This window comes from Talpa europaea (genome assembly GCF_964194135.1).
Source record: "Talpa europaea genome assembly, chromosome: 1".
Classification (NCBI taxonomy): Eukaryota; Metazoa; Chordata; class Mammalia; order Eulipotyphla; family Talpidae; genus Talpa; species Talpa europaea.
This window is the reverse complement of record NC_140073.1, coordinates 132458892-132472397: the sequence shown is the minus strand read 5'-3', so window position 1 is coordinate 132472397 and position 13506 is coordinate 132458892. Positions and strand designations below refer to the sequence as shown.

The following is a 13506-nucleotide window of genomic DNA, read 5'->3' as shown; positions in this document are numbered from 1 at the left end:
GCCTCCCCTCAGCAGTGTATTTCAGTCATTCCGCCTGTTCTGTTCTCCACTCTGTCTCTGGTGAATCTTATCACCCCTCACACCTCTGGCCTGTACCCCAGTTCCTGTATGCATAAATAAATAAAAATAAATCTTAAAATATATATATACACACAAAATTATTACAGTAGTATCTGAAGGGAAGGGAACCTTTCTTTTATAGTACTTGAACTTTAACACATATTGTTTTGTAATTTAAAACAATTGTGTCTTTGATAATAGGTAAAAAAATTGAAAACGTTTAAACAACAAAACTTTAAAGTACACACTAAAAAACTTGAAAAGAATAACTGGATGAGTTGTCTTAAAAAAGTTTCCTACCTCTCTAGGAATAATAAATTTGTCAATCTTCCCTTCAATATCTTGAAGCCGAGCAGAAACTGGGGTCAGTTTGGCAGTTCGAACAGTTTCACAAAGTACTTTCCGACAGTATCTGTTAAAAAAAATTTTTTCTGAAGATTTGTACTTTGAGAGGAGTGTTTTGAAATGCACATATTTTTTTTTCTTGATATATATCCCTTAAATTGTTTTAATAATCTATAAATTCATATAGATAGCTTCTTTTTATAAAATAATTTGCTTATTTAGAATAAAGTTTGATTTTTTTTTTGTAAGTTATTTTTCTAACAATTTTATGAGTTTATATTTGTTTGCTTTTCCCCACCATCATCCTTTATATATTGGTCCCTTTTTTTTCCTCCTCCCTCTTAACTTCAGAGTAGCCAGGACATTTATTGATGCCCATTGGTTGTTTTGTTTTTTTTTTTAAGTGCTCTATGTTATTTAATTATCTGCTATGCAAAGGTCCAATATTAGTTTTTATTGTTCTGACTTGTTTTACTAGACATAATTCTCTCAAACTCCCTCCATTTTCTTGAAAGTGGCTACACTTCATCCTTTGTTAAGGCCAGATAAAATACTCCAAGGTATGAATACAGCATGTCTTCTTCATCCAATCATCTATTGTGGACACTGAGGCTGCATCCCTGGCCTAACTATTATAAATTATACTGCAGTGAAGACCATGAAACATATGTGCTTTTGTGTTGATGGCTTCATAATCTTTGGATATAAGCCTAAGAGAACAGGATTGCTGGATTATACGGTATTTCCCATTTTTAGTTTTTTAGATAAATCCAGATTGCTTTCCTTGATGGTTACTTCAGTTTATATTCCCAGCAATTGTGAAATAGGTTCTTTCTTTCCAAATCCTCTCCAATCTTTGCTTTTAGGTATCTTTTTAATATGTGCCATTCTCACAGTGTTAAATAGTATCTCTTGTGGTTTTAACCTGCATCTCTCATATTAAAAGTGAAAATGAACATTTTTTTCATATGTCTATTGGCCTTCTAGATATTTTCTTTGGTGAACTGTGTTCATATATGCTGCCCATTTATTAACTGGGTTTCTTATTGATTTATTGCTGAATTGTATGAGTCTTTTTACATATCTTGGATATTAACCCCTTAGTAGTTATATATTGTGTACATATTTCCATTCAATAGGATGTCTTTGTAACTGTTATGTATTTTCTTTCATTGTACAGAGATCTTTTAGTAAAGGAGAAAGATTAATACAGTCTGAAAAGAAACCAGAATATTGCAGAACTTTTTTAACTTGGGGTAATCAAGTCACCAAAAATATAATTATATTGCAAATATCATGCCAATGTGTTTTTCTATGTTTTTTATTATTGCAAGTTTATATCTAAGTCTTTAATCCATTTGGAGTTGATTTTTGTGTATGGGGTTAGTGAGAGATCCAACTTCATTCTTTTATGTTTGGCTTTCCAATTTTCCCAGCATCATCAGGGATACTGGTCTGTTATTTTCTTGTGCTACCTTTGTCTGGTTGTATTAGGGTAACACTGGCATCAAAAAATGTATTAGGAGGCATTCCATCATACTATATTATAAAAAATAACTTGAGCAAGATAGTTCTCCCTAAAGGTTTGATAAAACTCATTTGTAGAACAATCTGATCCTAAGTTTTTGTTTTTCAGAAGATTTTATTATTATTGTTTCAATTTCCATGTTTGTGATCCACTTGTTCAACACATCTGTTTCTTCCTGGATTCCTATACTGATCTAGGAACTGGTAGATTCTATTGATTTAGGAATTTGTCCATTGCTTCAAGGTTATCAAATTTACTAGCATATAGTTACTTAGAATAATTTAATGAATATAAAGAGGTGATTTCTCTTTTTCATTTGTGACTCTGTCTAGTAATGTTTTCTCTCTTCTTTTTTATTTTTTTGTTAGCCTAGCTAGAAATTTATCTTTATATCTTCTCAAATTCCAATTGTCAGTTTCACTAATTTTTTTATGTAGTGTTTTTGATCTCTATTTCATTAATTTCCATTTATTTTTATTATTTCCTCCCCTCTACTAACATCAGGTCTTACTTGTTCCTCTTCTTCAACTGTTTTAGGTATAGTAATAAATCATTTGCTTGGGATTTTTCTTCCATCTTAATATGAGCATGTACTGAAATTATCTTCCCTCTTGAGGCCACTTTTGCTGCATCCAACAAATCTGGTTGTTTTTATCATCATTTCCATTTGTCTCAGGGTGTTTTTTAAATCTCTGCTTTGATTTCCTCTTTATACAATAGCAGCATGTTAGTCTCTGTATTCATAGTTCTTCCTTTTCTAGAATTTCACTGAGATCAAACAAATTGTAGGTAATCTTTGTGTTTGACTTCTTTCACTTAGCATAATAAGGTTTATCCATTTTTATGTGAGTATTGATATTGCGCTCCTTTATTACTTAGTATATTACATGGTATGGGTATTAACACAATTAGTTTATTCAACAGTTGATCAACCTCAGGACTGCTTCCAGTTTTTTGCTATTAAGAATAATACTGCTATAAACTCTTACATACAGTTTTCTGTGCAGATGTATGTTTTCATAACTCTTGACTAAATCCTAGGAGTAGAATTGCTGGGTCATATGGTAAGTGTATGTTTAACTTTATAAAATCATGCCACACAGTTTTCAAATGGTACTGTATATTTTGCATTCCCACCAACAAGGTATGAGTGTCCCACTTACAAAACCATTGATTCTATTTTATACAAGTTAAAGTAAAGGTTTCCTAGAACTACATTGCAACTTTTAAAAACAAATCAAATTATCCACTAAAATTAGGTTTAAATCAGATAGATAAACCAGTTCAAATTTGCCTTTTCATAGATCTCCTCTTCCTTTTATTGTGTTCTTACCTGAGCTGCTCAATTTTCTCTGGAATAATAGGACCCTTCCCAAAAACTCGGTCAATCTCTTCATAGAGTTTTTTCTGAACTTCTTCGGAGGTGGTTAAAAAACAGATTGCCCAGGTGCACACTAAGTGAAGATTTATATATTAGTAAAAATGAAAGCTGCTAATTCATAGTTTGAATGCAGTATAAGGAAAAAATTTACTAATGTTCTTGGGGTGATTTTTTTTTTTTTTGGTATTTTCCTTTTTTTCTGATATAGGAGATATATAAATACTACAAGATTCTTTACAGAATTTGTACTTCACTGAATAGAACATGAATATTTACAGAACGCTGCCAAAAAAGAGAGAATGCAATCTGGAAGATTTTTTTTCTTAAAACTTCCAAGTAACTGAAACCATTGAATGCATTTTACCTTAGGTGAAATAGTAATGACTATAAATAAACTTCACATCTGGAGGAGTGTTAAATGTTGGTAACTGTGTATTTTATGGTTCAATCAATCCTGTGAAATAAAAATAAACTGACTTATCAGTTCTCTCAGGAGCACCGATGAAATGATTCAAATAAATAAAATTTTTATTTATCTATAATCCTATCATCTACCTTTTTATTTGTGGTCAAGAAATTTGTACTCAAGAAATTTGTTTTTGTGGTAACTCAAAAAAACCAGGATTGGTTATTGCTCATTCTCAAAAACCATCTGGAAGTTGGTTGCTGGCAAACCCCATCCCCAGATTCAAATTTAGTAGGGTTCAAGTCAAGTCCAGGCACCAAGACTTCTAACAAATAACATAATTATTTTGAGTAGCACTAAAGCTAGAAAATCACTATCTAATGACTCACTTTACAATGACTTCTGAATTATATTGATGGAGAAAAATGAAAAGGTAAAAAACTTACATGATGAACATAATACAAAGGAAACAGGAGAGTTCTATTTCCTTAAGAAATCCACTGACATCACAACAATTCAAAAATAGGGGGAAGAAATGGAACCATGCAGGTAGATAGTATCTCTTTTCCTAGATTTTCCCCACTTGCCTTTATTATCACTTAAAATTTAATAACTTCAAACACTGGTTATTTTGCCAAACTGTATTAAAAAGTATGACTAGAGATAGTTTCAAAATATGATTTTAAGTCACTGAATGCTCTTTAATTACATTACTAAATGAAGAAACAATTTAATAGCTAAAAGATACCTTGGAGGTCATCTAGAGCTAAACCCCTCTTTTAGGAAAAGAGAATATAGAGATCATTATCTTGCCCAGGTTAATAAGCAACAGAGGAGAGTCTTTTAACTAAGGTTTCCTGCCTACTTTGCCTCTTAAAAACTCCATAGGTACCTTAAAAAAAAAATCCAATGTCCATACTTGATGTAGCAATATTCTGAAAATTCCTTGTAAATACAGCAAAGAAGATTAAAACATACCGCAGGGGCTCCCTGGTGGTTCAGGGGTTAAAGTCTCAGCTATCAAATTATCGGCAGCCACTGCAGCATGAGTTCAATCCCTGGCCAGGGACCTAACCCACATGGTGCAGCAGACCTTTCCTGTCTTGTCAGCCGCTCCCCTCAGTAGTGTATTTTAGTCAATCAACTTGTTTTGCTCCCCACTCTGTCTCTGGTGAATCCTCTCACCCCCGGCACCTCCAGCTTATACCCCAGTTCGTGTATGCACAAATAAATAAAAATAAATCTTTAAAAAAATACATTATCTCAACCTTGAAATGATCACTTTTAGTTGTGTCCAGAGCATAAATGGTTCAGATTTTTTGAATGTCTCTTGCAAAGACATATTTTAATGTAATATATAACAAATTAAGCAAATTAAGTGTCCAAGGACAGATGAGTGGATTAGTAAGTAGTGGTGTATACTCACAATGGAATACTATTCAGCTATATTAAAAAAAAAATGAAAACTTGCCATTCATGATACTATGGATGGAATTGGAAGGGATTATAGTAAGAGAAATAAATTAAAAGAAGACAAATACTGGATGATTTCATTCATATGAGGAATATAAAGAAATAAAGCAAAGGAATAGATAAAACCAAAACACAACAGAATCTTGCAACCTTTCAGGACTAAGATGGGGGCAGAAGAGAGGGCAAGGGGACCCAATGGACTAAAGTGAAGGATTATTGGGACTTGCGTGGAGTTGTGAACCTATACCCCTAAAACATATACAGTGTTCTAAACTAACCTCATCTCATAAGCATAATAATAATAATAATAAAACCTTCATGTACCATAAGAACTAAAAAGTCATTTTAATTTTATGAAGAGACCATTGAATAACATGAGCAATGATATCACAAATGTTTCTGGGTATTTTTTTTTTCATTTTAAATGAATATAACATTATATATTCTAACAAAAATTACAAATGGAATAAAATAAAATGAGCTAAACAATTTTAAAAGGTTAAATACGTTAATTTTTGACATATGCTTACCAAAATTTCATTTAATCTATATTACCTGAATGTTCTAGATGTCAAAAGTTTTACTAAGAGAAAAACTTATGGCAAGTTTACATTTGTGCTATTGTTTTTAAGAAAATTTCACTGAACAGAAAGATAGGTAAGTGAAATCCTTCAAATGAACAGGTTTTAATACTTCCTTTAGCATTTTATGATAGTATATTCTTATGCTACATACAAATTTTTTATAAGTAGTATATGAATGAATGGTATGCTGATAAACTAAAAATCAGTAAGGAGATTTAGAAATAAATCACACATTTCATAATTTTAAATAAAAATCACCTATAATTCCACCAAGAGTGGAGTGCTTTTAAATCATGATTTCTTAGCCTACATCCTCTGAGCATAGCCCATAATAATAGCTACACTTGGTAATGAATAGGAGTCCAAATGAAAGCAGAGCAGCAGGAAACTGAAAAGTTCGCTGCTCACACTATAAAGGTGTCAATAGCAGTTCATTTTAAAGGCACTAACTAGAATTCACAATCCCAATGCTGTGTCAAGAAATATATAACAATGTTCAGAGGTGGCAGAGAGCACCTGGGGTTAAAAAAAAAAAAGTAGCTATGTGATTCAAGTCTAAAACAAAAATAAAAAACAATAGGGAAAGAAATTCTAAAAGAGCTTTTGCAAAAAGTTTTCTTTATTTTAGAATAGTTTTACTCATGTATATTTTATGATCTATCACAAAGAGAAATTAATTTATACTTACATTTAGCAGTTATTATGCAACCAGCCAGAGAAAATATCATACTGTGCTCTAAGATCTAGGGAACAAAACTAAGTTTAGAAAGTATGGAATGTAAGGTGGCCTATATTAGCCCTACTAAAATAACCTAGAGTATAAAATTAGGGTCAAGTAAAGGAAACAATTATATTATTTTTTATGACTTTTACACTTAAAAAAAGAAAAACCTAAATATTGCATTGCCTTTTTGATGCAGTAAACATTTATCAGTAATATAAATGATTCTCTCTTGCTGGACCTAGTATAGCATCAAAGTCTCAGATACAACGGAAAAAAGCCTCCACTGGCACAGAGCATGGCTGAATTTCTGCACTTACACACACACAGAGAAGTACTCCTGTCTTCTCTACAGCACTTGCATATGTACAGTAGGGCAGAAGGTTCCTTCAATGAACAGCTGCAGTAATAATGGCTGCAGCATGGTGTGCTAGGTGTAACACACACCTGTAACAAATGAAGCTACACATCTAGTCATGCAGAATTTAACTGATAGGGGGCCTCCCTGGTTGTGCAAGGGGTTAAGATGCGGCACTATGAAGCACTCAGCAACCACGGAAGCATGAGTTCAGTCCCTGGCCAGGGATTACCCACATGGCGCAGCAGACTCTCCTGTCTCACCTGCTGCTCCCCTCAGCAGTGTATTTCAGTTAATCTGCCTGTTCTGTTCCCCATTCTATCTCTGGTGAATCCTCACACCTCTGGTCTGCAGCCCAATTCTTGTATGCATAAATAAATAAATCTTTAAAAAAAAAGAATTTAATTGATAAAAGTTTATTGAAAAGTTCTTCTCTTTTATAATCAGAAAATTTGGATTTAATATTTGCTTACGAAAGTACTAAATAACATACAGCTACTTCAAAGAGCTAAATAACAGGAGACTAAACACTTGTACTATCTATGACATACAATAAAAAGAAGACAGCCACTGAATTCTGAGATAGCATTTGTATTAAAGTGAATAAAAAGCATGTTCTAAACATATAGGAGTATCTTTCACTTGAATATTTAAAGTTACATCACCTGTTGGTCATTAAGGTTCCCTTTTACTAAGGAGTCAATGAAAATATGTTGACTGAAGTTCCTTCCTTTTCGTTCTTTTATGATTTTTTTAAAAATAGATTCCAGTTGCATAAGGGCTTAGAAAAGAAAAAAAAAAAACAAGATTTTTAGAATCTAAGCATTTTTGAAGATTGAAATTTTTTTTAATAGTTCTCTACAATGTTACTATGTGCAGAATACTATTTTTGGTGATAAAAGTAGTATCCAATAATAAAAGCTAATTTATGTTTAAACTTACCTACTTTCTTTTCTTCTCCTTTTTTGTTAAATTTAACATACATACAAAACATGCATCAAACATATAAGTGAAATTAAGTAATTATGAAGCAAATACCCATATCATCACCAGGTCAAGTGGAAAAATGCAATACCTTAGAGTCCTCCAAACACATATACCTCTCCCCTGACATTCTCCACCATTCTTTTAAATTCTGTCCTCTTAGCTTTATGGTCCCAATTCAGGCATCATTCACTCAGGGACAGAAAGCAGATGTGAAATAATCAGAAAAGTAAATTTTTGAAATCAAAAATATTAGAATAAATAACTGATACACAAGAATGAACAAAATTAACCAGAGATAATTTCTTCTTTTTTTAAAGATTTATTTATTTACACAAGAGCTTGGGGTACAGGCCAGTGGCACAGGAGGGTGAAAGGATTCCCCAGAGACAGAGCAGGGAGCAGAACTGGCAGATAGACCTAAAACACTGCTGAGGGGAGCAGCGGGCGAGACAGGAGAGGTCTGCTGGCGCCATGTGGTTATCTCCCTGGCCAGCCGGAATCGAACCTGCACTGCAGAGGCTGCAGACAGCTTCACAGTGCTGCACTCAACCTGCTGCGCCACCAGGGAGGCCCCAGAGATCATTTCTTGGTCTTCATCTTACTTGACCTCATCTTACTTGGCTCCTAGGGTTCCACACTCTCCTAGACTCCATGCTTTCTTCATACTTCATGGCCTGTTCGTCCTAAATGTCCTTTGTTTCTTGCTCATATCCTAGATTTCTAAGTAATGGAATGATTAAGGATAGAGTTTAGTTTAGGGGCCTCTTCTCTCTATTTAGTCACTACTTGGGTGATCACCAGTGTTAAGGTTTTAATTTACATTTCTATATAAATGTATACCTATATTATATATACATGTATATAAAATATATGATGATATGCCCAGATTTACATTTCCAGTCAAGATCTACACTAAGTCAACATCTCCAGCTGCATGTCTGAAGTGTATTAAACAACAATATATCCCAAACTGAACTCCTGAGCTTCCCCAAAAAACTTAATCTTCTTACAGTCTGTCCCATCTTACTTCCTAAAAACTTCATTTTCTAATTATTAGTCTAAAACCTTAAGGTCTCCTCTCATACTGCACACCTAATCTATCAGTCACTGCTGATAGATCTATCTTCAAAGTACAGATCATTCCTTGTTACTCTTTTATTATTGTTCTATATATTCTGTTCTCTGCTACCTAGCCTACCATAATCTCTCTCTTGCCTGATTCATTGCAATAATCCCTGATTAGTCTCCTTGCTCCTACTCTGGAGTGCTATAATCTATCATAGCGGTCAATGAATATAAGTCAGATCAAATTTCTGCTCAAAACCTTCCAAAGGCTTCCTATCTCATATAAACAGCCTAGTCATACAATGAGCTACAAGTCAGATAAAATCGGTTCCATCCATCAAACTTTCTGACTTCATCTCCTTCTATGCCTCTTCTATCTACTCTACTCCAGCCATACAGGTTACCTGTTGTACCTCAAATACAGAGGAAGAGTCCCTATCCCATGTTCCCTTGGACATGCAGATAGCAACAGGCTCTCCATGACTGGTTTTCTTATCTCTTGCAAGTGCTTGCTCAAAGGTCACCTAATCTTGTTGAGCTCTTTCCAAATAACCTTATTTAAAAGTGCAATCTTTCTACCCCTACCAGCACTTCCTGTCCCCCTTCCTGATTTAATTCTTTCCATAGAACTTTTCATCTGTTAACACACTGCTCAATGTACTTATTTGAACTATCACTTGCCTCTTCCCAGTAAAATATGTTGCCACAGAAATTTTTGTTTAATTTTGTTTGTTGATATCTTCCCAGCACCAAAAACATGCCAGGATATTATAGATCTTTGCTAAATATTTATAGAATTAAATGAGTATAATACATGTTAGTGATTAAAGTGGGAAATGAACACTATCATGCAGTGGTTCCAAACTTTGCTACACATTAGAATCCTAGGAAGCTTCAAAAGAAAAACTGCCAAGTCAAGGCACATCTCATGCCAATTAAATGTAAATGTTAAAGGGGTGGAGGCCAGGCTTCATTATTTTTTCATTTAATGTGTAGCAAAGTTTGGGAACTACTGCTGTACATTCCCAAAAATAAAAGCACATAAGAATAACATGAAGAGCTTTTATGAAAATATTTGCTGCGCAGGGTACCTCCATCCCAAATTCTGAGTAAATTGATCTAGGGTGGGGCCTAATCTCAGTCTTTTTGATTTAAGTACCCAAAATGATCCTAATGAACAGACCAGGTTGAGAATTACTCACTTAAAGGAAACCTTGATCCAACCTTAGGATCACACTCACATAAATATCAACTATTTTCAATAAAAACTCACATTTGATATATGTGAAAGGTTTAGCCCAGGGAACACATCTTGCGAGGTAATTTACTCTTACTGAGAATCATATCATATCAACTCATAATTTTCATTTTATATTCATTGATCAACATTTGTGAAATATATTTCTTATTATGGGAAGTAAATCCAAATGTACACATCAAGATGATTATCTTGATGGTAATAAATGGTAATAAAAGACAAATATCTGAATATATGCCAATTAAATGGGTTTTTCTGGACTTACATTGGACATTCAAAGAGTCACTAAAATGATAAGCCCCACGAGGATCGAATGTCTCCTGTGCATATCTCTGTACAGCACAGAAAGGCCTCAATAAATATTTGTTGCAAGAACAAAGGAAGAGAATTCTGGGAAGCAATACTAATATATATGGAAAATAATCCATTATTCTAATGCAGCCTACATATTATAATTTCTACCTATTTCAAAAAAGGGAATTACAGCATCTCAGAATAAAGGTATTAAAGCAGTTAATCGTGGGCCTCCCCTGGTGGCGCAGTGGTTGAGCGCTGGGCTGCGGGCAGCCTCTGCAGCCCGGTTCAGTCCCCGGCCACCAGCAGGGTCCCATCTGGTGTGCAGACCTCTCCTGCCACCCGCTGCTCCCCTCAGCAGTGTGTATTGTCGGTAGGTCTGCCTGTTCTGTTCCCAGCTCTGGCTCTGGTGAATTCTCTCACCCTCTCATGCCTCTGACTGTACCCAGTGCTCGTATAAATAAATCTTTAAAAAAAAAAAAAGAGCAGTTAATCACTAAAATATATAGAAACTGGACCTCCCCGGTAGCACAGCACTTGAGCACTGGGTTGCGAAGCTGCCCACGGCCTCTGCAGCGCCGGTTCGATCCCCAGCTGCTCCCCGGCCACCAGAGGAGGGTCCCACATGGCGCACAGACCTCTCCTGCCGCCCGCTGCTCCCCTCAGCAGTGTACTTAGGTCTTTCTGCCTGTTCTGCTCCCTGCTCTGACTCTGGTGAATTCTCTCACCCTCCCGCACTTCTGACTGTACCCAGTGATTGTATAAATAAATAAATAAATAAATAAATAAATAAAATATATAGAAACCAAAAAAGGGAGAATTTGGGGAAGTTATCTTCAATTAAAATTACTATCTCAATTTTTGTAGATTTAATTTTTATAATGATTTTGAAAATATTTTTACTCAATGTTAAAAAGATGAGAATTTATGTTGCTACATTTTTTTTACAAAGATATTTTTCAAATATCTACCAGGGAAGGGTCCTCCCTGGTAACCTAGGGGTTAAGTCTCATTCTATCACCACTATGGCCTGAGTTCAATCCCTGGCCAGAGAGATAACCCACATATGGCACAGCAGACTTCTTCTGTCTCGTGTGCTGCTTCTCTCAGCAGTGTATTTCAGTCAATCTGCCTATTCTATACTCTGTCCCTGGTGAATCCTCTCACCCCCCATACCTCTGGCCTACTCCCCAGCACTCCTACGCAAAAATAGATTAATTAAATTTTTAAAAATCTAGACAATATTAATCATACTACTATTTCCTCAGTAATTCCTATGTTGTTGTACATTTAGGTGATTTCTAATTTTCTACTTGCAGAAATAATAGCACTATAAAAATAATCATGAGAGTGGGGCCTCCCTGGTGGCACAGGGGTTAAGATGCAGCACTGTGAAGCAACCTGCAGCCTCTGTAGCATGAGTTCGATCCCGGTCGGCCAGAGAGCAACCCACATGGCACAGCAGACCTCTCCTGATTCTCCCGCTGCTCCCCTCAGCAGTATATTTCAGTCTGCCTGTTCTGTTCCCCACTCAGTCTCTGGTGAATCCTCTCACCCCCCCGCATCTCTGGCCTGTATCCCAATTCCTGTATGCATAAATAAATCTTAAAAAAAAAAGTCTTTCTATTTTTAGATAATTTCATCCATCATTTATTATTCTCAATATATATTATCAAGACGCTTTCACAAGATTGTACTCTAATAATTTCCAATAATGTAGGCTGTGAGTTCTATAGTGCCCTCATTCTGCAGGAAGCATTAGCATTTCTTTTACTATTTTACTGTTTTTTTCTCTTTTATTCAGGAAAAACTTTTATTACATGAAATGCAGGGGAAAAGAATAAAGAGAGAACATATATATGACCTATTATCTCATGATTCAGAGATAATCTTGTTAAAATTCAGACACATATCCTGTGGTCCTTAATGAAAATTAAGAGTGATGAAACTTACCCTCTTCATACTGTTTTTTCCTAGTTGTATTTTTATCAAGTGATCCATCTAAAAAGCCTTTTCCAATCTCAGACCAAACCTGAAAACAGGACAACATATCTATTATCTAATAAGCAGATTTTCTAAATAATACCTTAGTTTCCAATTAATACCTTAACATAAGACATTAACTGAGGAACTCCTGCCTCATTAACAGAGCTGACAATTAAGCTCTCCCCTTCATGTGGGCTGCATAACTGTTTACTCCATAATCTTTGTGGGGGAGGAGTACACCTATATTTTAGTATCAGTCAAGGCACTGGGGTGGGGGGTGCAAGGGGCGCAAAGGAAAGGAGAGATAAACATGCCTAGCACAGAGTATTTTCAGGGTAGTGAAAATTTAACACCTGTGAAATCACTATGTATCATACAACAATCAGTATGTATCATATACCTCCCAAAGTGTCAGGACAAGCAACCTTTGTCACTGCTTCTGTGCTCACTAATGGCCATCATTCCTAGTGACTGGACAACAGTTATCCTGTGGTGTTTCAGACATCAAAAGATTATTCGAAAAAGGATTTCAAGTCATGTTTATGGTCTTAAATCTTTCCTTTGACAACTTTTAGTAACATTAAGAAAATACCAGATTCCTGTCAAAATATATATTATTTGAATCTACTCATGGAATACTAAACCAAAATTGAGGGACACTACAAAATAACTGACCCATACTTTCAAAAAATGTCAATGCCAAGAAACAAAGTAAAGATTAGGAATTGTTTCAGATTAAAGAAGTTTGACCACTGAAAGTAATCAGTGGAGGGGGGAGGAGGGTAATTAAATGAAACAAATTGGTCTTTATTTAAATCATACTCCTTTCATTAAGATTTTAATGTTCCATTTTTGCACACAACACTAATGATAAAGGACTGATCACAAAAATCTGCAAAGAGCTGATGAGACTCAACAACAACAAAGAAAATAATCCAGTCAAAAAATGGGCAGAAGAGCTAAAAAGAAACTTCTCTGAAGAAGAAATGCAAATGGCCAACAGGCATATGAAAAAATGTTCAACATCACTTGTAATCAGGGAAATGCAAAACAAAACTAC

At 34.9% G+C, this 13506-nt stretch overlaps 1 protein-coding gene across 3 annotated transcripts in view; it reads right to left on the bottom strand.

Annotated features, from left to right (window-relative positions):
* The window catches only part of CYP20A1 (cytochrome P450 family 20 subfamily A member 1), a gene marked incomplete at both ends in the record, with an annotated part of 35942 nt that overhangs the window by 3504 nt on the left and 18932 nt on the right, over window positions 1-13506 (bottom strand). Inside the window, 5 exons of one of the 3 annotated variants that reach the window (XM_084243885.1) lie at window positions 361-472; window positions 3267-3387; window positions 6466-6520; window positions 7522-7637; window positions 12414-12512. In XM_084243885.1, coding sequence (XP_084100011.1) covers window positions 361-472; window positions 3267-3387; window positions 6466-6520; window positions 7522-7637; window positions 12414-12512 — 503 coding nt within the window. The remainder of the gene's footprint in view (window positions 1-360; window positions 473-3266; window positions 3388-6465; window positions 6521-7521; window positions 7638-12413; window positions 12513-13506) is intronic. The other 2 variants (XM_084243886.1, XM_084243887.1) reach the window with 2 other exon arrangements.